Source organism: Anomalospiza imberbis, chromosome 13, assembly GCF_031753505.1.
Source record: "Anomalospiza imberbis isolate Cuckoo-Finch-1a 21T00152 chromosome 13, ASM3175350v1, whole genome shotgun sequence".
NCBI classification, from domain to species: Eukaryota; Metazoa; Chordata; class Aves; order Passeriformes; family Viduidae; genus Anomalospiza; species Anomalospiza imberbis.
Window position 1 is genome coordinate 12,178,414 of NC_089693.1, and position 24,805 is coordinate 12,203,218.

A 24,805-nucleotide genomic window follows, 5' to 3' on the forward strand; every position below is an offset into this window, starting at 1 on the left:
TAACATGGCATCTGGAAAGCTGCAAATTGTTTCCACTCCAGGGCTAAGAGTGGAACTGAAACATACACTTGGCTTCGAGTGGACTTGCAATACTCAAACATCTGACGTGAAATACTAAGGAACAAGTCTATATTTAACAAGTAAAATTACATTCAGTGTATTTGAAAACAAAGAGAACTCCTCTGGGATATAATTACATGACTGTGTGTTGTCTTGGGAACACAGTGTGATGAGTAGGTCTCTGGGGGGAAAAGTGGCTAAAAATCGTAACATATGACTAAGCAGCAGGAGAGAGCTGCTGAGGCACAAACATTCACCATCTACCTTTATGAGAGACTGTGGCTGCTGAGGCAAACTTACACTTTTAGCCAGTTCTCCAATATGCATCAGAATTATGATACTTTGCTCAAAATCTTTGGTATTAAGACAAGACCCCAACAGTGATAACTTCTGTCGTGTACGTTAGCAAGAACCACACTACACCTTGGCTTGTTTGGAGGAAGCAATGACACTCACAGCCAGGATTTTTCTGGCTGAAGTAGCTTGTTTCCCTTTACCAATAACAAGCTAAACATATGCCAACACAGGTCTCTTCAGAAGATTTCCCCAGAAATTAAGTAGCCCACATAGGATGAACATACTTCTTTGTGGAAGAAGGTAGGGAGTTTGCCCAATCCTTCCTTCACACAAAAATGTTGTGCAGTACACATGGAATACCAGCTATTAGCTAAGTGACTTCTAACCAAGTTTCTTTTTATGGAACTATTTCTTTTTTCAAAACATACTGAATAGCTGGAGCTCATAAAATGGTGGATTATCTGTGTAGCTTCAGACAGGGAAGAGAGAAATAGAAAGAAAAATTACATAAAATAATTAAAGAATTACATCAGAGTTTTTCAATGAACTAAAACTAACATATTTCAGGGGATATACCCCTCCTTGGCATTATTAGTTTTTATGACTTCCCTAGATATCAACATTCTGTTTAGCCATGACTAAACTCACCAGTTGGAAGCTGGGATCCAGAAGCTTCCTCCATGCCCCAAACTTCAAACCAATTTCCTGAAACATTATTATTTCAGGAGCAATCACAAGCCTCTCTCTCCCATTAGCTTACACTCAAGAAAACCACCACCCTTGTGCAATTTTTTTGCAGGAAGCTGCCATCTGAAAAATGATAAGGACCTAGAGGTGTGGCAGGTCTGTCAGTCCCCATGCCTGGTCCTGCAGCATCATTTCTCTTACCAAGTTCTCATTAGTCAGCCGGGTGATCTCGTGCTGCAGGCTGGCTTCGATGCGGGCCTCGGGAGGCAGTTGCAGGTTCTGGGCCAGCAGCTGCTGCTGCCGGTTGTTTTCTTCCTTCAGACTCTGGATCTCACCTCGCAGCGATTCCAGCTCGTTCTCGTGGCTCTTCTTCTGCGACTGCAGCTGAGACTCCAGCAGCCTAAGGAGGTTGAGCAACAGTTTGTGTGCACACACTCAAAGTTACATCCCCGGCTCTCAGAGGGAGTGTAAAGCTTTAGCTGCTGCTCAGGAACAATTAGCCATGGCTTGCAAAGGAAAATGAAAAAGGCAGAGTACTCTTTAAACCCTTTAGTATGCCTTCTAATTAAATTAAGCTTGCATGATCAAAAAGTGAAGAGAGAGAAGCTAATTGTGACACTGCTTTGCGTTTCATTTGATTGAACACGTACTGTACAGGGTGCCACTGTGGCAATAAATGTAAAGCTAAGTCTTCTCAGATTGACTGAAGGGGCTTTAAAGAGGTTTTACTTCTAAACAAATCAAATAATCCTAGATGAAGATGACACTGTGTTCACTTATGTTAGCACCTTGCAATATTGGCAACGGAAAATATTTTTAGAGTTAACTTTTTCAGTCAGAAACCATTTCATTGCAAATACACATGAATAATCTTTATTTCTGCATTAAACCCAACATCTTTCAGAGGGTTGTCCTAAATGCACGAAAAGCAACAACAGAATCAGACTTGGGACTGAAATCAGGAGCTTTATCCTCACCACTAACTCGTTCTTTCCCCTTGGGCACATCACATCTCAAGTTTTTCTCATTGTGAAGTGGGGATAACGCGTACCAGCCTCCTGCCAGGCAGTGCTGGGGGATCTACTCCTGCTTGCAAGGCACTGTCCAAGGGCTCTGACTCATAATTTTGTACATACACTGGAAATGACAATACTGCTGACTACCAGCGTTCAATTAGACAATATTTCAGGGTTTAAATATGCATAAGGCAGGAACACTTATTAGTAACTGATGAAGCACACAAGGGCAAACAGTCATTCACCTGCCATGCTCTGCCATTTAATATAAAACTTCTTGTCTTTACAGTGCCAGGACAAGAGGCACAGAGCAAACCAACTCTCATCCTGCTCTAGGTTAGATCTTCACAGGGTTACACAACAATGTTAAGGGTAGAATGTGTTAGCACCAGGAAAGGAAAGACTTTAGTTAGTAGCAGTCATTGCAAAATTCCACCTTCTGAAGTTACTGCTACAAAGGCATACACTGAAGCACATCAGCAGGGCTGAGGCAGTGAATTAGTTGTCAGGGCAGGACCAGGAAGCGTTTTGGAAGTCAGGGACACCGACGAGCACACAGAGCCAGAGCACCCCATGACCAGCACAGTCCTTGAAGAGACCACAGTGGTCCCACTGGGGCTTCAACAGCACCATGAGGAACTGAAGATTACTTCTCTTTCATGGTTATTTTGTGACTTACATTTTGAGTCTGGCATGGGGGAAGAATTTTAATTTACTGAACTTGAGACACAAGGAGAGTAAGACCCATTTCAGTTTGAAATTTAAGAGTACACTGAAGCTACTTAAACAATAGTTTAATAATTAGAGAAATGATTGTACTTCTTTAGGCTGAAAAACTGTAAGGAACATCAATTTTGAAACCTGGTGTAAAGGCACACAAACAGTACATGGCTACAAATACGTTCCAGCTGTGAAGCTTCTGGTATTTTACAGTTTAATTTTGTAAAAGTATTCTTATGAATTATGTATTGGCTGTTGTGTCATCTTAAACTTTTTAAATTGTAAATCCTGACAAGTAGAAAGCTTCGGGGACTAGGTCTGAGGAAACTCCTTAATTTCTATAATTTGTGTTGAATTTTTTTCTAACTGTTAAAGCAATAGAAGTACTGTAGCTAAAGCAAACCCATAGCAAGGGGCACAGTTAGCTAGAAAAGAAGATACAAATGAAGGAAAAAAAAAACATTCTGAGAAGTCTGGTAACCTGTTGGCTTGTTTTAACCCTTCATAAGCCAGCCAAAGTTCTCCGTCCTCATTCAGCATATGATAGTCCTGGGGAGATTGCCTTTCAAGAAACGTGTTTAAAAAAATACAAGAGATATATGTGATGGTGATGAGGTGACATGGCAAGGATATTACAGACTATATTACAGTTACTATAAAAGAGAAACAAAAAACACTCTAAAACAACACAGCAAAGTACTTTTCTTGTTTATGTGTTTTTCTTCTGCATAATGCAATTCAGCTCTCAGTGACAGCCCAGCTGGTTACAGCATTCTGTGCTGTTACAATAAACACATTGCCACAGACTGTTGTGACCACTGCAGCTCAGAGGGTGACAAACCAGCCTGGGGAATGGCACCCAGGCTGGGCCATGCAGCAATTAGAGGCTAAGAAATGGAAATCCAGAAAGCCTGATTTTACATTTCCCCATTATTTCCAAATCCTTTCAAATACTGCACACAGCAATTTTACTAATGAAATCAAATTATAACCCTAGCTATGAGTGTTCTCTAGACATACATGGGTGGAAATGTCAACACAATATACATAGTGTGTCACAGCAGACCCCAAGTGATCACAAAATAAAGAAAGAACTTGTACCTGTTTGTTTCCTTCAGTCCAATATATGCCTGTGCTATTTCTCCTTTGTCTTTCATCTTCTGTACATCCTCCAAGAGGATTGTAGCATCTGTCATTGTATGCTGGAAAAAGAATGATAATTTCCAGTACATTTAACAACATAACTGCTCCTTGAATCTGTGTTTTCTTATGTGGAACACTAATCCTTGAGTAGCCACATTAAATAAGTGTGGGTACCTGAGCAAGAGGTTGGTCCGTAATTTCTATGTCCATTTGGTTTATCTTTTAAAATAAATGCATACAAAATGGTCAAATATTGGTCTGTCTAGTAAGTGGGTACATATGTTAGTCTCTTTCCATTTGTTCGTCACAAACAGAACAAAATAAATTTCACCGAATGTTGAATTTGTATTTTATTGGAATTACCAGGAACAGCTGCTAATACTAAAACTGAAGCAGCATAGTTTTGCCAGCGTAATTCTATTAACATTTCTTAAACACAGCATTATATGGAGTCTTTCAAAGCTCAAAAATAAGAACTATTTCTCACTCATGTATTTCAACTACTTTGTCAAAGCAGAAAATAATTGACAAGAGCTTGAGAACTTCTAATTTAGATAGCATCATAGTACCACTTTGTTTCAGTTTTGGACGTTTATTATGGAACGTTTGTTTTTTATTCAGTAAAACTTGAAATACTTAATATATGTCTGCAGTCACCTTGCCCAGCCTGATCTGAGTCATTGCCATGGAGTACCACAGGACTTTAATGAACATAAGAGATGGAATTCTGACATTTTGACTTTCAAAACAAGCAGATGCTGTTTTCATGAGCACAATTTTGAAAAGTATTTACAATAACAGCTTTGTGGACAGATTATGGAGCCTAGATCTCTATGTCCAGTATGATTTGTGTTATCCAATATGAAAACTAGTAAGATATGTAAGCTCCTCAAAGAATTATTCCCAACATCTTTATGAGTCATTTGAGGTTTTTCTACTATTAATTTACTATAGAGTAAAACTGTTGTACCTCACCTGCCAATCTATCAAACTTTAGCAGTCTGAACACCTATCATTTAGAGTCAGTTCAGTTTCTTATACTCTTACACGTACACAACTGCATTTTCTAATCAAACATTCAGTATTTCCCATCCAGTATCTAGAGATGACAATGTGAGCCCACAATGATTGTTGCTTGCTGAGGACAGCAAACACTCTAAAGTAAGGTACTTCTTCATACCATAGACACTTAATTTGTTGTGAAATATAAGGGCTTTGCAAGTTAACAGAGGTCTGGAACCCAGATCACAGTGCTCACTGGATCACTGTCCTTACCCCTCAAACATACTCAGCAAGAAACATGATGGACCTGACTAGATCAATTCCTAAATCCCTCCTTTCATATTCAGGTTGCCATAAACCAACAGTTCAAAACTGTTAAATCTGCTTGTTTTGAATTAACTTGTTTCCTGGTGCAAAGCATGAAGATGGGAATGCAGAGATCATAGAATTATGGGAAAAGTTTTTCAATAATATCAAGGTAAAATGCAAGAACATGTAGGCCATTTAAGAGGCAGGGAAATGACAGATCAATATTATTGAGGGTTATTTTAGCATTTAGGAAGTTCTGGTTTGTAACTGTAGAAGAAAATGTGTACCTTATCCTCCTGGCAATCAAATTGGTAGGCAAGAAAGAAGAGAAACAAAACATTAAAAAAATCTGTCTGTGCTGCAGCTGTCCAACCTAAAAAGCAGAAGCTATCTGCAAACTGGCTGCTGGCCATCCCACAGGTCACCTTCCTATTTCCCTCATACTCATAGTCACTGTAAAATCAACACTTGCATCCTACCACTGCTGAGAATGTTATTGAAAGATTTACTAAGCATTTCTTTACCAATGTTCTAAATACTACATAAAAATGTGTTCTGTTTTCTTTACAGTCAATCATTTAAAACAAGACTTACACATCTTCATGCACCACAGACTCCCAGCTTACTTAGGACAAATATAGACATAACTTTGCAGCAGCAAAGGAAAGATGACATATCTGTTCATTCCTTGCTGCAGTTATAAAACACAAGATAGCTCAGTTCAGTGGAAATTACTAGTTCCTTGATTTACATGATACCTTTTCAGGTTGAATGATTCTTATTTGCAAAGCTGTTACTTCCCTAACTATGTCATCAGAGCTTTTTAGAAGATGTGCATTTCAGTGGTTGTAATCTACTCTTCTTCCTATAAAAGCACATAGCACCTATCAAGCAATAATATGGATTTTACATATCTTCAGAGGTCTTTACGAAATGTTACTGACTTGCAATCATGTAGACGTAGAACAAACTGTTCCTTTTACTCAACTATTAATTGAAAGGAATTCCTGAGAATTCCTTCCAATTTTCTAGTCCAACCGCACACTAAAGAACTGATACAGCTCCCAGTGAGAATTATTTGTGCACTGTTAAAGGAGTCTGGGGGTAATCAGACCTTTGGTACAGCTTGTACATCTTCACATGAGTGCTGGTAGAGAAACTCCAGACTGGTTGATTAATACAAGCTCCTAGTTCAGACTGCTGTGATTTTGTGCACTAATAATGGACCAATGGATTACACTTAGAAAGGTTTTCAAACCTAGACTACTTTCTTCTGCCATGTCAAGCAGGCTGTTAATAAATAAAGCATGTTAATGATGCAGTGTAACTCTCCTACACAGTGCACGTGCTGAGTATGATTTACCTTGGGCTGAATTGCCTCTTTCTGGCTAACAAGCTGAGACCTCAGGATAAGAACTTCTTCTTTGCGTACTTCAAGCTCTTCACTGACCGAGGTCAGCTGGTCCAGGAGGACTCTGTATGCTGGGGCACCAGGAGCAGTCACCTCTGGAGCTCGTGTCTCTGTGAGGGCCTTCTGCAGCTCATTCAACTCATTCTTCAGTTTTTTATTCTCAGATTCAAGTTCTTGACGCTGCAAGAAACAGGGACAATTCTGTCACCCAGCAGCACTGCAACATGGCTGTAACCCACAGGTACAAAATTATGGATAGAAATGGTAAAAACTATGTGTTACTGCAAGAAATCCATCCATCTCCCCTGTATCCCTGGCCCCTTGACTATGGTCAATAGTGGCTGGGAGGATTTCACTAACAGGACTCACCTTTTGTCTGAAATGCAAAACCAGAGCGCACACACATGAATCAGACTTGATGGCAAACAGAATTGCCAATCTTTTTTTTCTCTTATTCTCCCTTTATCAAAACAAAACGTTCACAACAAATAGTGGTCAGCAGACTAAGAAAATTCTGCATCGCTATTAAGAAATTTTTTTAGTTTTAGTGGTCTAAGATAGGCAGTAATTTAAATAATGTTTTTGAAAAGAAGACCTACATGTATCACTGTATTTTTGCTCAAGTTAACTTGCAAGCTGTACTAAGTGTTTTAACAGAGAACTCCCCCTGGCTTAGGGATCTTTTTGTTTTGCATCCCCAGCCACACATTCTACACCTCAAAAAGAGCGGTCCTACAATGAAATGACTGCTGGGGAATATTTGTTCTGGTTTCTCCAGCTACTATTTGCAAATAGGAGGGCTGATGTAATTTTCTATGCCAGCACATACAATTGGTGGCAGGAGTCCTACTAGAAAAAACCGAGAAACTTCTGTTTTAGAATTACCTTGAGTGACTCATACTCCAACTCTGCACCTCTTATGGGAGGCCTTTCTTCCTCCTATGAATGAATACAAACAAGTGTGAAAACAAAAAATCCTTCACTGAGGTAGGAAAACAAAAGAGAACTCAAATTATTTTCCTTTAAAACTGTAAAATACTCATTCTGGCAGAGCTAAGTGCTGTAGTTTGAATATTGGCATTGTCTCCTTTACTTCTGAGTTTATGACACATAATTGGTTAATATTAATAAAATCACATACTGTCACTGGCAATGAAACACAGCAGTATGAACCCCAGCATGCTAAAAAATTCACTGGTAGAAATGTAATAAGAAACAATTGCCAAGGTTTCATAATTTTCTAAGAACTTAAGGAGACCCAATCAGGAGAATTTACTTTACAATCAGCTAACGTGTCTAAGCCCAGTGCTTTGGCTATGCATCCTGGTTGAAACATTTCTTCTGCCTCAAATGAACAATTACCCATTCTTGCCATCATTTAAGTAGATTTCCTTATGGCTATTACTTAATAAAAACAGGCTTTCAGCCTTTTCTTTTTTTTAAGTGAAGTCCCAAGCACATTTTGTTCCCGTTGTCTTCCATCAGAGGATTTCAAGGACCCTGGAAAACTAAATAACCAGTCCCTAGAACTAAGCACCGGTACGAAACTTGTCATTAAATACAGCAAGTGCTAGAGGAAGATAAAGATTTAGTGAAAGCCAGTCAGCATTCACAGAGCTACTGTTTCACAAGAAGGGACACTCTGGTGTCAGCATTTGATCAGCTGCAAGGAGTCCACCTTAGCTTTAGCACGGAGAGCCTGTTCTTCCTTTCTGTCCAGTTCATCCTGCAGGGACTGCTTTTCTTGCTCCAGTTCTGAAACCCGTTTCTGCAGCTTGAGGAACAGAGACATGTCCAGCGCTGTTTTTTTCTCACTAGGCTCCTGCTTTAGAAACAACAGAGGAAGTCAAGAAGTATTCCCCTTCCACAGCACAAGGAAGCACAACAGTGAGTAAAGATGGGAAACAGACTGGGGAATGAGAGGAACACAGAAATGTTACTTGATTCTGAGCATTGGCTATCTAAAATATTTCATCAGCTATCAAACACTGTTTTTAAAAAGGATTTACTAGTAGAAAATGTTTCTAAGCCTAAAGCCTAGCAAAAGAAAGCACTAGACACTACCTAGCAGACTGGAGGTCTATAACTAAGCATACCTTATAGTCTTACTTGTTTGAAGGGTGGGAATAAAAAAAAGAAAAAGTTTGTGGTTAGACTCACCTGAAAACAACTGTAAATAAGGACTTTTTTGTTTGTTGGTTTAGCCTTGGGGTCTGTGGTATCGAGATGACCCCAAGATTGTAAAAGTCCTTGTTTCCCAGCCCATGCAGCCAAAGGAGGAGTCTGAAAGGCGTAGGATCATCTTCTCAAGGCTGTTTATTTTTCCTTATCTATAACATTCTTTCTCTGACCTGCTGAGCTCTGTCTAGCACGCTGGCCATGGCATTCTGTCTGCTCTCTCAGGCGGTGTTTACATTTTATACCAAAAACTACGTGTGATATGTTTACAATAATGTGCCAATATCTATCATTTATGTTGGACAGTGTGTCTCTGCCTTAAACCCATACAAAAGTATCACCATCACACCAAGACACGGAGGACAACACGAAGGAGAAGAAGGCTAGGACACGCCCAAATCCCTCCATCTTGTACCCCCCTCAACCCCATTCTAAGAACCCCAAAATTCTACTTTTTCACCCTGTGAAAAAGCAGAATTTCTAATTCAACTATCACATTACTCAAAACCTTGTGGCTTGTAATTCCTCATACAAAGTTGGCAGTTTTTTCCACAGGCTAAAATCGAAGCCACAGGTGTTTTTGACTTCATGCCAAGGTCTCCGAGCCCCCTGCCAGGGTCTCAAGACAGCCAGGGCAGCCAGAGGGATGTCCTGGACTCTGACAATTTAGTTTTCAATTATTTCTATAGTAAGTTCTTCAGCTAAAGAGGAATCTCTCTGGCGATTTGAAGGTTAATTCAGTGGGATGTGATACAAAAAATTGGTAACAAAATAAATTTTATGCTTTTTTCCTTTTATTGTGCTAATTATTCAGCCTGTTCTGAACCTAATTCACTAGCTTCTTCACTATTTTCTGGGCAGTGTTTGCAATCTGAAGGTGCATTAGAAATTGTCCATCAGCCTTTTTGTACTTTATGTACTGTGAAGATCAAAGTATTTACTATGAACCGTACCATAAAATTTTAAAGCCTATAAAAGGAACTAGAAAATTAATATTAATGACTGTAAGAGACAAGCAAGCACAGCCATTTCCACTTCATCTCCTTTTACTGTTGAGGGGAAGAGTCATAAACCACACCAACAGCTCAGGCAAAAGGAAAGACACTTTTGATTTTTCTGGCTTTACTCGTTTGCCTTGAGGTGGGCCTGATTTTTTAATGTGGTTTTGTATAATTAATCTATATTGTCAGTTTAGAGTCAGAACTGGAGAATGTTGAGGGGTTAAACAAATACAGTGCTGCATTCGTTCACACTCTTGTGTGAGTTCACTTCATTTATATTCTAAAACCCAAACCTGGCTCCGGAACAGCAATTCAAAGTCTACTAGCCAAAGGAAAAGATGGCATTTGGCTCATATGTGACATCCCATCACATGTAGTTGCACTGTCCTTCTCCTGATTACCCGTGAATGTGGAAGCATCATCCTGAAACCATTATGCAAGGTGAGAAACATAAGTGGGAAGGCAAATTATGAAAGAGTGCGCAGAGAGGCTGTGCCAGCCCCAGTGCGTCAGGATATTTGCATCCAGAGGAGAAAATAATTCTCTGCGGAGGCTTTCCAAAGCAGCACTGACAGCCTGTCAAAAGCTGCTCTGGAGATCCCTAATCCAGGCAGAGGGCACACAGCGTGTGCTGTGCCTGGCTCACAGTTAAGGAGATGCACAGAGAAAACTTTAACGCGGGAAAGTGCCAAGCACAGCCAGACCTCCAACCCTGAGGGCTCTGTGTTTGCAGTCCCACTGCGATGGGATGGGCTGGGCTGAAAGGGGGAGTTATCTTGGAGACTATTATCAATGGCTTGGAGTTGCACCACAAATTATTTATGTTATTCATTTGCTGAATCAAGTCATCTTTCTGAACATTTTTTTAACATCTTCCTGATCAGTTTTCCAAACACTCTGGGATTTGTACTGCTGCATATGAAAAGGAAACTCCCATTCTGGGAGTTTGATTCCACTCAATGAAATAGAGAAAACCTGATCCAACATGAGTTTCTCCCTCCCAACAGGAAACTCATTCCATCTAGCTACTAAGACTGAAAACCAAATGTTTCACAGATGTAAATCAGCTGGATCATCAAGTATCTACTCTATGCTTACTGCAATACAAGAAAAATTCAAAGCTCATTTTGACAGTCTTTTTACACAGGATCATAACTAAGTAATAAGTGTTCTCTAAAAAGAAATGGAGAAAGTTGGATTAAAGCATTAGATTTCTCAGTATAAGGATATGGTGTTCAGAAGCACTTATGGAAAAAAAAAAGAGAAAAATGAGTTCAACCACGTATCAGTGAAAAGCTGTGGGGGATTTTTAACATTACCTCCATCCTTAGTGGTAAATCTTCTGCTTCTGTGATCTCAGAGCTGAAAGTATATTCAGATTCATTGCTGCTGTGAGTTGAGTCCGTTCTTTTGTGCCCAGGCTTGGGGATGCTCTGAAGTGCAAGTGGAACAAATCAGTACTAGTATGTGGTTTTCCCTGTGACTGTCTCTTCACAACTTTTAGTTTAGCTTATAATATTTGGTGTTATGTCACAGTTATCAAAATTAGTAAGAAAATACTTTTTATTCTGGTCTCTCCAAAGACCTAAAAGCCTATGAGGTACAGCTAGCACTCAACTCCATGGAGACGGGTCAGATCTTACACCACCAAGGATTGCTGCAGAAAGCAGAACCAAGCAAGGATGCAGCACTTTGTGGGAAAGAAACACTCAGATTACAGGAAGCACAGGCAGCAACTTTTAAACTTCCTACACATTCTATTGAGGAATACTTTATATTCCTGCCACACAGAGCATTCCTAGGACTACTTAAAATTTATCACTGGATGAAGATGGCACAAACAACCCCAGTAGATATTAATAACTTGAGTGCAAAATAAGGGTGGACAGCACAAGTAATACCACCAGCAAAGTCACAGCAGATATTTAGCCTCCTTCACATATGTTACAATTATTTTTTTTAATCAACAACAAATTTTAAATGCATTTGTTTTGGCTGAACTAATTAAAATAAACAGGATTTAAAAGGCCAAATTCTCCTTTCAAGTACAGGTCACCAACACATACAGCTGACAACACTTACCAACTTATCCCACTAGACTCTGCCTAAACACAGTTGTAAACAGCTTTTGATTTCTCAGCTGATTTTTCACTTACCACCATCAGGTTCATTTCATCCTTGAGATCATCGTATCGCTCCTCCAGGCGGCTGAACTCATTCAGCAGGTTCTGGTACCGTAACCGTTCATCGTTCAGGTCCAGCTCCAGCTGCTTCGTCTCCTCCACCAGCTTCTTTTCCATCGACTCTGCCACACACAGCAGGGATCCAAAGTGAGAATTCCAGCCCTCCCTACCATGCAGTGCATGCATGCAGGAGCTACAGGCCTTGTCTGCACCACAGGAGCAGCCTGCCATTTGAAGCTGGTGTTTGTGCTTCTCTAGGCAAACACTAAGCCAAAAATATGAAGGGCCAAAGCATTATTGTGGCAACCACAGAAGTGCTCACTCAGACAAGTTATTTATTCGGCTAATACCTTCTATAGGTGATTCCAGGAGAGAGGAAGAAGGGGCACTAGCCCATTGCTATGTTATGTAAAAGCAAAGTGTGAGGTGCTTTACACCTCAAGCATCCTGACCCTCCTCATCACAGCTCCCTTCATCACAGCCCTCACATCTAGAGTTAAGCTTTCCTGGCTGCTGCCTACACAGTCACAGCAGCCAGAAAAGTGGTAGTGGATAAACTGTATTAAATATCAGAGCTGCCTTTTAAAAATTGAAGTGCTTTGGAACAGTCACCCCCCACTAAAAAAAGGCCCCAAGCCCTTAGGATTTTGTGGAAGTTCAAATGGTACATAATTCTGATGTTTGCAAATTCTTAAAAAAAAGAAATGAATGCACAAAAAGGAATGTAAAAGAAGGCAAATTAGCCCAATCTATGCAGTAGGGTGTTGCTTCACTAGGTAACATGAAGTAGAGAACCTGAATGAAGGGAACAGAGCCAACCTGTTATTTCCCTCGCCTGGTCATGGATGCGGCGGTTCAGCTCCTCCTTTTCTGTTTTCAGTAATGAGTTCTGCTCTTTCAGCTCTGATACCAGCTACAAAGACAATAAAATATTTGACTCAGAATGCAGTTCATCTTTCATCAGTAGCTCTAACAACAATGGCACCTTTGTTGTACCAAAAGTTCAAATATTTAAACTGTTCTTCACAAAGTGGAACTGGTGAGCTGAGTTGTATCTTCATTTCCAAATTACATTTCTTAAATACTTACCACTGCAGATTCCCCTGTATGTTCTGAACCCCACTTCTGATTAGATGCTAAAATTGCCCTGAAACACTCCACAGTGCCATGTATTTTTCAGTAAAGTCCCAAAGATGTAAATGGCACATTAAAACAGAAATATTCATAAAATAGTAACACATTTGGTAGCTCTGTGGTAAATTCCATTGCATTGGGTAACACCAAAATTTAACATCTTGCCTGTGCCCTAAAGCTGTGTCACTTAACATGTGTTCAGGTTTGCCAGGTACTCATTTGTCTCTGATTATGGTTACCATGCATTCAATTTTGCTTTATCTATTAATGTTTTTCCTCATGCTTATCTGATATTGAAACTCGTCACTGCAGCATCACATAATGATGGATTGGCTCTTCCAATACTCAAACTTACACCATTATCAGCAAGTTCTCCTGACAGAAATCAGCCTGTTTGATATGTTTGTGGTTAGCAAAGAAAAGGGGTTAGCTGAAACCTGTTGAACTAGACTGTGCACAAGTGTTGAATAGGCTGGCTGTCTACATTCGGCAGGATATAGCAGCACCTTTGAATATTGAATGTGGGACAGATTTCTGCTATCTATGTGATTACTCTTTCTAGGTAGGTAAAATGAGTGAATTCACTACCTCTGACAAAGTCAGAAAGCTCAAGGATTTGGTTCTGCAAATGCTTTCAGTATCAAAATCTGCATAGACTGGGAACATATATTTACACACAATATATGGATTTAGCATATTTCTCTACCACAGGTGTAGCCATTTAGGTACCAAGCCTATTTAGGATTGTACAGCTATAAAAATACAGTAAAAATACCAGCCACACAAGTGAAACAATTAAGCCTGGGCAAAACCTGAGTGAACACCAGGCCCCGGCAAATCCTCTCATGCATCTGAGACCCCATACATGCCTGCTCAGTTTCATGTTTGTATTTGTCTGCCCACTCCTCAATGCTCTTCTTCTCCGACTGGGTCTGGTGCAGCTCCTTGCGGAGCTTGGCAATCTCCTCCTGGAGGCTGATGACACGGTTGGTGGCGTTCCTGGCCTCCTCCTCACTCATCCGAAGCCTCTCCACGTCGCTCCGCAGCTTCTCCGTCTCCGTACTGTACGTGATCTCCAGGTTGTTCATCTTCTCCAGCAGGGATTTGTACTCTTTGTTCTTTGCAAAACACAACACAGACAGAGCAGTTGTTAGAGAAGTTGGGGTTTAAGGGAGCCTTTTCCTTCCCTACAGAATATACCCAGACATGGGAGCACAGGAGCAGCTTCCCCATTTCAAAAAGGTTTTGGTCTGGTTTTGCAGAACTGCTTAACGAGGTGACAGAACAGTCCAGTCTCTATGCCTGCACATCCTAAACTAAAATCAGATGGAGAGCCCACATACATCAGACACGATCACCCCACCTTCCCCTAAAACAGAGCAACTGACGTGCTTCAAACGCAGTACTGGCGTTAAGCGAGTGGGTGTTTTTCTCAGTTCTGCTGAGAGGAACAAGTGGATGTTTGACTGCTCCAGTTCTGCTGCGGCCTCCCCTTCTCTCCTGTCACTGTTCTTCATCAGAAAAGAGAACCGAGCTCTTACAATGAAAATTCAGTGCATTCTGTGAATGCCCACAGTGCTGAGAAAGGTAACCACGACTTTGACACATTTTCCCAGAGGCCAGCAGCTTTTACCTGCTCATCGATTTTTCGCTGCAGCTGCATGATCTTGTTCTCCAAGCCAATGTGAAGTTTCTTGTAGCGCTCCACGGAGCGGGCCTCTATCTTCAGCTTCTTGAGCTCCCTCTTGGCCATCATGCGGCGGTAGCAGCACTGCAGGTACACGATGGCGTGCAGGGTGCGGCGGTAGCGCCGCCGGGCCAACCAGCCCCTCACGTGCTTCTGGATAACCACAGACTTGTGCTCCCGCAGCATCTGCAGGTGGGAGAACACACGGCAAGGGGGTTAGAGCTCCCAACTGCACCTGTGCAGGTAAACAGAGCCCCGTAATGATGCACGGAGAGACGCCTTTGCCTGCAAAGAGAAACTTCTGGGGAAGACCAGCAAGAAATGGAATCAATTTAAATGAAAAATAAAAGAAGAGGAAAAGAAGACTGGAACAAGGACAACAAGATGGAGTAAAATGAAAAGGAACCGGAGAGAAGAACATGAAAAAAAAACTGGAGGCACATGGAAGCACCGGGCATTCCTTTGTGTTGAGGTCAGAGCCCAGCTAATTGCAAAAGTATAGAGTACCTGTTGGCAAGATTACAAATACAATCTTTTTTTTTTTTTAGCTGCATCTTTATCGTGAAACACTTTAGAATCATTGACACATGCTGCATAGAGTTCATCAATACAAAGTTTAAAATTACCACATTTGATATGTAATTCAGTCAGGACTGCATTTCCCAGAGGAAAATGTAGCAGCTGTTAAGAAGTCAGAAGCTTTTGGTTTGTTTGTGTTATTTTGTTTTGGGGGTTTTTTGTTGCCTTTTTTGACATATCTTATGCTTGTCAGCATGGAAAAATTTCCATCTATTCTAATAAGAAATTTATAGTGTAGTAATTCGAATTTATTTTATGGCAGAAATTTCAACCATAGCTTTGAGGTGTAAAAAAAAAATCCAGATTATTATAAAAACCCCAAAACTGTAACATAAACCAGTCATGTGTGTTAGCCAGAGAGTTCAGCTAAGAAGAGTCTACCACTTGTTTTTGGATCCTTCACCCACTAATTCAATCAGAGATCCCCCAGGTCTGGAACCCCCTGAATTCAAGCAGATTACATGAGATATGCATGGAGAGCCTGCTCAAATCCACAAGGCTTCCAGTATTCTGAGACCTTAAAGTTCACTTAATAAAGCTTCTGCAAATAGAACAGTTTATTCTAAAGAAAAAAATTATTTAGGATTTCATGTTAATGCTCAGAATTGATAGTTTAAATATAATAGGCAGTTCACATTCTTACACTGATTTACCACAAAGCTGGTAAGACAAACTAGTCAGGTGACAGTAATTTTATTTTCTTTTAGACTGCTTAGCAAATGAACTGAAATGTGTTAGAAGCACTACAGTTCCAGATCAATGAATTTAAAATTCACTGGCAAAGTGGCAAGACTATAATACATATGAACTTTCTCCCTTAGCATTTATTTCTGAATTAAAAATGAGACTGGAAATTACAGCGCTCAGTTACTCAGCACTCCTAGGTAAGGAAGCAGCTCTCTGAAAAGCAGAGCAAGGTCAAAAGCCAAAGTCCTTCTGACTGCATGCCATGCAGTTGGCATTCCTGCCTCCTCCTTACACATTTTCCAGAACGCTCCTTCAGCTTCCCAGTGGGTGCCTGAACACTGGAATACAACTAACTTTCAACAATCACCTCAAGTTTGAAAGCAACAAGTCCTGTAAAATACCTCCATCGTTCGGGGATGGTCCTCATGTGCCAGTGAATTCTCACATCCATGCAATCCAGTGAGGAAACAAGCCACTCCAAAGTACAGCGAGAGGATCAGGAAAGTTACTTCATCTACCAGGTATATCCCAGGAAAGCTTATGTCAAAGCTATGGAGGAACTAGACTCCTTGTCCAGCTGAGAAGCACATTGCAATGTCTCAGGCAGGAGCTTTCCCCAGGATGTGTGAAACAGATGATTCAACCATATTAAATTCCTTGTACTGCCCACGTGACTCAACACATGCCCTCTCTTCCTACAACAACAACAGGTCCCTTTCACAATCCTAAGGAACAACACGTGTACCACACATTACTGCAGCAGGGCTCAGCCCAGCTCTCCTGTCACAGGGCAACCTTTCGGTTTCACTCGTCTGCAATCATCACCAACTCCACAACAACCGTGTTTACCTTCCCATGGCACACAGAGCTTGTGCTTCCCTCTCTCCTGTACCTCAGCCTGGGTAAAATCCCACCTTGGGAGGACAGGACAAACACAGCACACCGCAGGGGCACTTGTCAGACTGTCATGTTTTACTGCAGTGAACAATTCACAGCTCGAGGGGGATCCTCCTGACAGGCAGGTCTGACCACCCCTTCCAGGGACTCCTCCAGAAACCTGCCATCTCTATTAGGAGGGAATATAACAGGTTTATTAAACTGTGCTACAAGACAGATGGGCTGTGTATTACTCATGTGACTAACAAGGCATGGAGAAACAACTCCCATCTTCCTGAAGATTTTAGGCCACCTACTGCTGTGACCCAGGTGTCACTTCATCACATCTGTCAGACCACTGTTAAAAACACATCTTGTTTAACATCACAAATATAGTCTGTAATAACAAGGATGCTAAGAATTTAAATAAAAAGGCAAGTGGATATCCACATAAAAGAACAGCCAAGTCAAGCACAAGGGTCTTATTACTATGAAATTCTTATGAAGGTTTATTTTTTTTTCCAACTTTATGGCTGGTTTATGTTAGAATGCAACACATGTGGCTGTGTAGCAAGTTTAATACAAATGAAAAATATACAGAAACTTCAAACGCAAAAGAGAAAGATATGGTACATAAGCATCAGATGGCTTTTGGCTGCATGTCCTTAACATTTACATGCTTGTGAAAACAAATCTCTTGGCTACTTTTTCAGTGAAATACAGGCTCATTTGTGAGCCTGGTTAAAACAATTCTTGCAGAAAAAGACTCACTGATCAAACCTACAAAAGTTTTGGTTTCATACTGCTATGAAACATATTAACACTTTGCATTTCGAATCATAATTCTGTTTCCAGACCTGTAACCACTGAAAACCAAATTCTAATTTCTCAACTGAATAATTTATTATCAAGCATATTCAGGAAAACAGTATCAATATTGCTAAGATGGTGTTATATCAATTTATCCCTACATCAAAACCAACATACAATAATAAAATAAAACAAAACAAAACAAAAACACTCCACCACCCATGGATAACTTTTAATATCCAATTTTTGTGGGACTCTCTTTGCTAACATAATTCCATAAGCCATTTCAGAATCACTGAAACTAGGGATGGGAAAGGACCAGTAGTGAGTGCATCACATGTACACTGATGTAAGCAATAGTGATTTGGACTAACCAAACAGATTAAAGCAAGGCCATTTTCAGTATTTAAGTGCCTTGACATTCTATATAACAAGTGAAAGTCATAATTGTCTAAAATGACAAGTTGATGGGAGTATTAGATATTTCTAATTTCCAGGTGCTATCCCTTAATCCATGCTCTGGTGTTTTGTCTGTGCATCACACCTAACAGCATGCACATAAAACATTCAGATTCCCAAGATGACACCACAGAGAAGCTTTGTCCTGAAAGTACGTGGAAATAAAGGTAGAGTGAAAAAGTACCTCATGATTTCTTACCATTTGGTACTTGTTTCTGACCATGTAACCTCTCAGGAGAGCCTGAAGGGCAATAGTAGCATTTCGCATGCACTGGTATCTCTTGCGGACCACGTACATGCGCTGGAACTTCTGAATGGTGATGGCAGCTTGTGTTCTGCGCAGGAACTTGGCATAGCTAAGGAAAAGATCACAAACAGTACCTGTAATTATGGGACTGAATGCTTGGGGTTTTTTGAATAGCCTGTATCTTTAGTTTCTTCTTAGTGTTGTCAGTGACACTGTATATTTACTTGCTGTTCTGCTGTGTAGCAGTACAACAGAATGACAAATTAACAGAAACCTTGCAAAGCTTTACAGGGAAGTGTTTTCACTTCCCCTAAGAACTGCACTATACAACTGACAAGGTAAACTCAGCTTAATTTCTCATCACCTCTTCTCCAACTTTAAAGCTGTTTCCACTATGTCATCTTCCAGATCTACTCTCCTAACCTCCACAGTAGAAAATGTTTGCTTGTTCTTGGCTATTGCAGTAACACAATTACAAAGCGTCTTGACATATGCCTCTTTCTGAAGGTTGGTTATTACATCCCCACCTTGTCTTTGAACAATATAATATCTGTATTCCTGCCCTTCTCTCTGGCCCCATGGCCATCCCTCAGAAGTCAATCCAAACAAATTACTGACTGATGAATGTCCCTTTACAGCTGCACCCTTGATGAGGAATGGCTTCTCCAGCAGGACCGACCCAGCTGGGAGGGCACACAGAAACTGGGCAATAAGGACTCACACAGTCCTGCTTTACCTCACCTGCACCATATCTCCCTAGTACTACTTGTTTTCTGCATCATAGACCCAGGGTGCTACTGTCCTCTTAGAAAGGTCAAAACCAGTCAGGACAGACACACTCATTATATTAAATTTCCTTAATTTCCCTGGAAAATCATTTCTTCTCAGGCAGTATAGGAAGGCGAGAACAAATGTATCACATTTAAATACCCTATTTATAGGGCTCTGGACTGAGGCTGGTGTGGCATTTGCCCTGAGCAGTGCTTACCATCGTGCCTGGTACCCTCTGACATGCCTCTGGATGGTGATGGCAGCCTTCCTCATACGCATGTACTTCTTCCTCATCAGCCAGCCCCGGATCGTCTTTTGGATGCGGATACAGGCAGCTCTCAACTTATCTGCCCTTATTTTTTCCAGGTAGGCTACTTGACCAGCCCGGAAAAATATTTTTGTCTTACCAAACTGGTACTTATCCTTGTCCTATTTTCAAAGGTAAAAAGAGAATAAGTTACAGCATTAAGTGTTAGTGTATAAAAAAAGTCACGAAGGGCTAAATGAAAGCACAGTTAGTAAGGAGGCAAAATTATCTGTGCAATATTTTGGGTAATCTGAGACTTAAATTAAGTAGTGGAGAAGGGTATTTTGTCTGTATGATTCTGTTAAAAAATAATATAATAAGGCTGCAAGCATGGCCCAAAGGGGCAATGTGAGATTTTTGCTTAGATGACTATGCCATAAAGATAATGACATGGAAGGCTACAGGAGGTGACAAAGGGGCCCAGAGGATGAAAGCAATACAAGCAGTGCACATGTACAATTTTCTGCTTAAATTGTAGCTGACCCCTCTGAACGGTCCATCCTCAACCACATTACACAGTGCAAACAAAGCAGCTGGGGCTTCAGACATGCACAAATCACTTATTGTGTCAGGACTAGGGCAGAACAAAGCATGCTGCTGCTGCTCAAACACACCTGAAATTTCAGAACTAAACCAGAAAGAGAATAATATTTTATGTCTACAGGCTGCAGTACTCCTTTGAGGGAAAAACTGAGAATATACAAAGGCACACTGAAAAAAAAAAATTTGTTGGCTGTTCGATTCTAAGTTGAAAGGAACAGCAGTCAAAGAGCTACAGGATACATTTGTGGTTTAGTATTTTGTGGAAGTACTAAAATAGCGTGGCTATGAGGGAGTAAGCAACACTGTCTTTATTCCTGCAGATTCCAAATGCTCTCAGCGCTAAGTCCAGTACCTGAATCAGCTTCTCCAGGACATTTTTACACGTCTGCTTTCGGTCACCAAGGACATCTTTCTGCTTCATCAGAACCCGGTATCGGCTGAAGAACTCTTGGTACGTCCACCTGTCCCAAAAGCAGAGTGTGAGTGCCAACAGTGAAGATTACCTTAATAGAACTGCAGCTGGGAGCAATCAAAAGAGCAAACACACCTGGAGGGGAAGCCAGCGGCACTGATCCGGATGGTCTCCAGGACACCACAAGCTCTCAGCTGCTGCACTGCCCGCTTCTCATCAAACCTAGGCAGGAACAAAAGGTGGCTGTGGGATGTGGGACTAGGCTTGCATTATCTGGGGGTCCTGCTTGTGTGCACACCCAGGAGAGAAGTGGCACAGTGGGGAGCAGGGTGGGTGTGATGGGTGGTTGGTAAGGTGCTCCTGAAACTCAGGTTAACAGAGGACGGCCTGGCTGGAGAACTGTCTGAGCCCATTGGCACTTCCTGCTGGCCAGCACAAGAGCTACAGGAGCCTTTGTGTGCCTGGGCTTTAAGAAAAACTCTAAGCAAAATTTTTTTTTTCATACATGAAAAAAAAAAAGGCTTTGGAATCTGAAAAAGTAAATTCCAGCAAATGTCAAAGGAGCTCAAGGAGTGAAAACCCCAGTTACATTTAAAATTGCTAGCAATGAAGATGTCGGAACATTTTTCTCACGAATCACCATAAACAAAAAAATGGCATCAGGAAGTATTTCTCCCTCTATTCATCCCCAAACATCTCCTGCTGTAATACACATACACGCACACAGAGTGAATCCATAACCAGAGAAAGGAGACACAGCACTTGACTCCTGAGTGAGCAAGGGTCAGCAGAGCCTTGATTCTCAGTGGCTTTGGGCAATCCCCTCCCAACACAGGCTACTCAAACCACACAGGAACTGGCATCTTACGTGAATGGAAACTTGAAGTCATTCGGCTTAATACAGCGCACGTAGTGCGGAGTTGTAGCATTCAGGGTTTCCATCAGCAGATGAAGAGAGTTTCGAAACTTTTTCAAAAAGAAAATGAAAAAAAAAGTCAGGGAATAGCCTCAACAAGCTCAGTCATCTTTGAGATACCTCAGAAAATAGACCTGATTTGCATACTTTAAATTTAATTATGGCAAAGATATGCAGATATTTTATGTTTGGCCACTGATACCTGGAACCAAGTTTTCTGGGAATTGAACCCCACTTTGGATTTGACTCAGACAAAGTGGCACATGATCCAAAAAACCCAGTTTAAGATTTTCAAAACTTCTCATCATCCACATTAAGTTTGTTTTGAACAGCATCACTTAGGGGTTTGGCACCATAATAAAAAATGGACTGCCTCAAACTGTTCCCCACAGTGCATCAGTAATTAGGGACTATTTGCACCAAGCTGTAAATAAGCTGCACCTCTCTCAAAATCACAAGGGATCCCATGAGCCACCAGCACACCTCGAGACCTACGAGACAGGAGGTAAAGGGAGATATTATGTAATAGAGCTGCATCTTCAAACTCACCTGATGTCCCACAGTTTTCTTATGCTCCTTGCTGGCTTGCCCTGGCCTGGCCTTGGCAGGTTTGACAGGCATTCGAGACAGAGGCACACGCCCTGAAGGGGTTGCTGATGTGGGACTGAGGACCTTCTCCTCATCCTGGAATAACTCTGGCAGCAGCTTAAACTGGTGTAACAGCATAAAAAATACACAGAGGGTAAGAATCCAGCAAACAATTGCACCTGCTTGTGCTTAAGATTAAATTCCAGGCTCAGCTTTCGTAAGAACTGCATTTTTGTTGAACTTCATAGGGGACAAATAAAAAAAGCAGACAGGCTAAGTGGTATATGGGTCATGATTTAATACCAAAACTTTTGTAGGTTTGATCAGTGAGTCTCCTACTCAAGATAAAATTCTGGGTTGTTTTTTCATATAGCCAACAATAGCCATGTGAAACTGTTAGATACCAACAGCAGTTTCATAAGTACCAATTGCAATTATAAACAGCTGCTTTGATCTAAGAAGGAAATGACAGGGTCCTCTCATATTCCAATGGTGCATCAGTCTCCTTTGTGGCTGAGAGGTATCTGGGACATTGAATAAAGCAGCAGGCAGCAAAGATGATTCCTGCTTTATCACTCCAAATTGAAATAATCAGCTTAAAAGAGGAACCATCAACTGAAAAAAACCCCACTAGCCAAATTTATCTGACTGAGATCTACTCCCTGCCAGTGAAAGTGGAAGAAAAATCTGAAATGTCCCTCCAAATACCACACAGGACTTCTGCTTCCCTTTCTCTAATGGCTACAAAATATACTGATACATAACAGCTGCTTTGAAGTAACTTATAACTAAAAATAACACCACCAGGTCTTTCTACTGACAACTACAGCTCTTCAAAACCATTATAAGAGTAAGAGAATCAGAACTTCTCTACCTGTCCATGAATAATTTTATATCTAGCATCTGTGCATTTTCCCAAGAGAGAGGAACATTCATTTTTCAGTACTAGAAAGTGCTTGGGCCAAGTACAACCTAAAAATTTAAAAATTAATTCTGTCTTATAAAATTTGGTGAGCAGACACAATAACCAATGGAACACAGTGCACAACAAAATGGTACCTGTGCCCTGTAGTTATGCTAAATGGGCTGGAAAAGGGCATCAAATGTTCCCCAGCAGTACCCAGCACAACAAAATGACTAAGGATGCTCCAAAGGTACCCTAAATTCCTGAACTTAAAAAGGAGTATCTCAGCTTGGATTTATCTCACCTGAGCTGGTGGAAGGAGGACATTTCCTGAGGGTGATTTACTCTTCTCCTTCCACTGACTCAACACAGAGCTGAGGATGTTTGGGGTACCACCTCCTTGTCAGCTGCCTATGACACAGTGAGTTGGTGTGCACAGGCAGCTGAGCTACAGAGCCAGGTGTTTTCAGCCTGTACAGAAACTTATTTGAACATAATATGATTTTCTGAAGGTCCCACACACCAGAGGTGGGGGTAGGAACAGGGTCCCCACTGTCTCCACTGCAGATGGATGAGTTCTTCTAAGCTGTCCATACCTAAGTCTCATTCTCTTTCTCCAGCCCTGGGAAAATCTGCCAGTAAAAATGGGCAAGTGCATATCAAAGGCACTATTTTCATAGACACTGGCCCAGTTACTCTAAATATAAGAAAGAAACAATGTCTGGCCTCTCCAGGATAGGTGAGCAATAGTGGAGCAGTGCTGCAATGATCCAAACAGCAGGACTACTCCTGTTTGGTTTTGGGGTTTAGTATCTCATCAATTTTCTTTGTTTTGTAGAACACCAGGAGTGTTCAAAGAGAGGGAAAACACTGATCAAAGGGTAGATAATTCACATGATAGAAAACAAGCAAGGAAGCATTTCTTCCCTGTATTTTTTCAGGCAACTTAACACACATGCTGCTAACAATCTTACAGATCATTCTTTCAATACAGAGCCACAACAGAAAATTTTAACAACCATGCCAGTAGCAAGCATAAAAAGCCAGGATTGTTGTATTGCTTTCGTGATACATGCATGGAAACTGAACGAGCTCACAGAGGTTCTGTGGGTGGATTTACAGAGAAGGCCAAAATAAATAGTTGAACTCTACAGTCCCTGCAGAGGCACTGTACAGGGACTGTAGAGTGTGACAAGAGCAGAGTGTGTCATGCACTTTGGAAAGCTAAGAAGCATCCAAGCTGTGAGAGTGGGCATGGGCAGGATGACAGATGATGCATTCAATTTAGAATTACCTTCTGTTGGATGTGCACAGCAAACCCAGAAAACATCACCATCAACAAAATAAAATCAAAATCAGAAATGCAGTTCTACTACAATTACTAACAAAGAGGCGCTGATGAAAAACAAAAACAAAACATTCGTTACACTGGTTTTGGCCAAATTTACCATGGGGTAAAACCATGTTGTTTTTTAGTGTTTAGACTGAACTGCCTCAAGCTACACTGAGCCTGTCCAAGCTGCTGTCAGGCTCTTACAACAGCTCTGTCCCCTCTGTCTGTCCCTCAGCCACTGGCTGACATCCCATGGAGCACTCTGTCCCTCTGTCCTGCACAGAGTGGCTGGCTGGCCTCTGCCAGCTCCCCAAAGATGCCACCTGCCTCCCCCTCCACCCCCAGGAACTGGCTTCACTTAAACCTCTTCAATACTTCTCCCAGTGGAAAGTCTGCTATGGTGTTTCATTATACCACATGTTTTAATCATTTATCTTCATATTATCTGCTCAGAATAGAAACAGAAGAGAAAAACGTTGGTTTTCCTGATAGAATAGCATGATTTTAAATAGCCTGTCCTTGTTACCCAGCTTCCTGGGCCATTA

General features: G+C 41.1%; 1 protein-coding gene across 3 annotated transcripts in view; it reads right to left on the reverse strand.

Moving 5' to 3' along the window:
• The window catches only part of MYO5A (myosin VA), a 98,503-nt gene that overhangs the window by 13,870 nt on the left and 59,828 nt on the right, over positions 1–24,805 (reverse strand). For 2 of the 3 annotated variants that reach the window (XM_068203962.1, XM_068203961.1), the window contains exons 15-30: positions 21,985–22,146; positions 21,388–21,485; positions 20,655–20,741; positions 20,460–20,568; positions 19,475–19,686; positions 18,439–18,595; positions 14,775–15,014; positions 14,011–14,259; positions 12,827–12,920; positions 11,981–12,129; positions 11,144–11,257; positions 8,324–8,470; positions 7,531–7,584; positions 6,598–6,825; positions 3,882–3,982; positions 1,246–1,444 (exon numbers count right to left, since the gene is read on the reverse strand). In XM_068203962.1, the coding sequence (XP_068060063.1) occupies positions 1,246–1,444; positions 3,882–3,982; positions 6,598–6,825; positions 7,531–7,584; positions 8,324–8,470; positions 11,144–11,257; positions 11,981–12,129; positions 12,827–12,920; positions 14,011–14,259; positions 14,775–15,014; positions 18,439–18,595; positions 19,475–19,686; positions 20,460–20,568; positions 20,655–20,741; positions 21,388–21,485; positions 21,985–22,146 (2,400 nt within the window). Of the gene's footprint in view, positions 1–1,245; positions 1,445–3,261; positions 3,343–3,881; positions 3,983–5,521; positions 5,531–6,597; positions 6,826–7,530; positions 7,585–8,323; positions 8,471–11,143; positions 11,258–11,980; positions 12,130–12,826; positions 12,921–14,010; positions 14,260–14,774; positions 15,015–18,438; positions 18,596–19,474; positions 19,687–20,459; positions 20,569–20,654; positions 20,742–21,387; positions 21,486–21,984; positions 22,147–24,805 lie in introns of all 3 variants that reach the window. The other variant, XM_068203963.1, reaches the window with a different exon arrangement.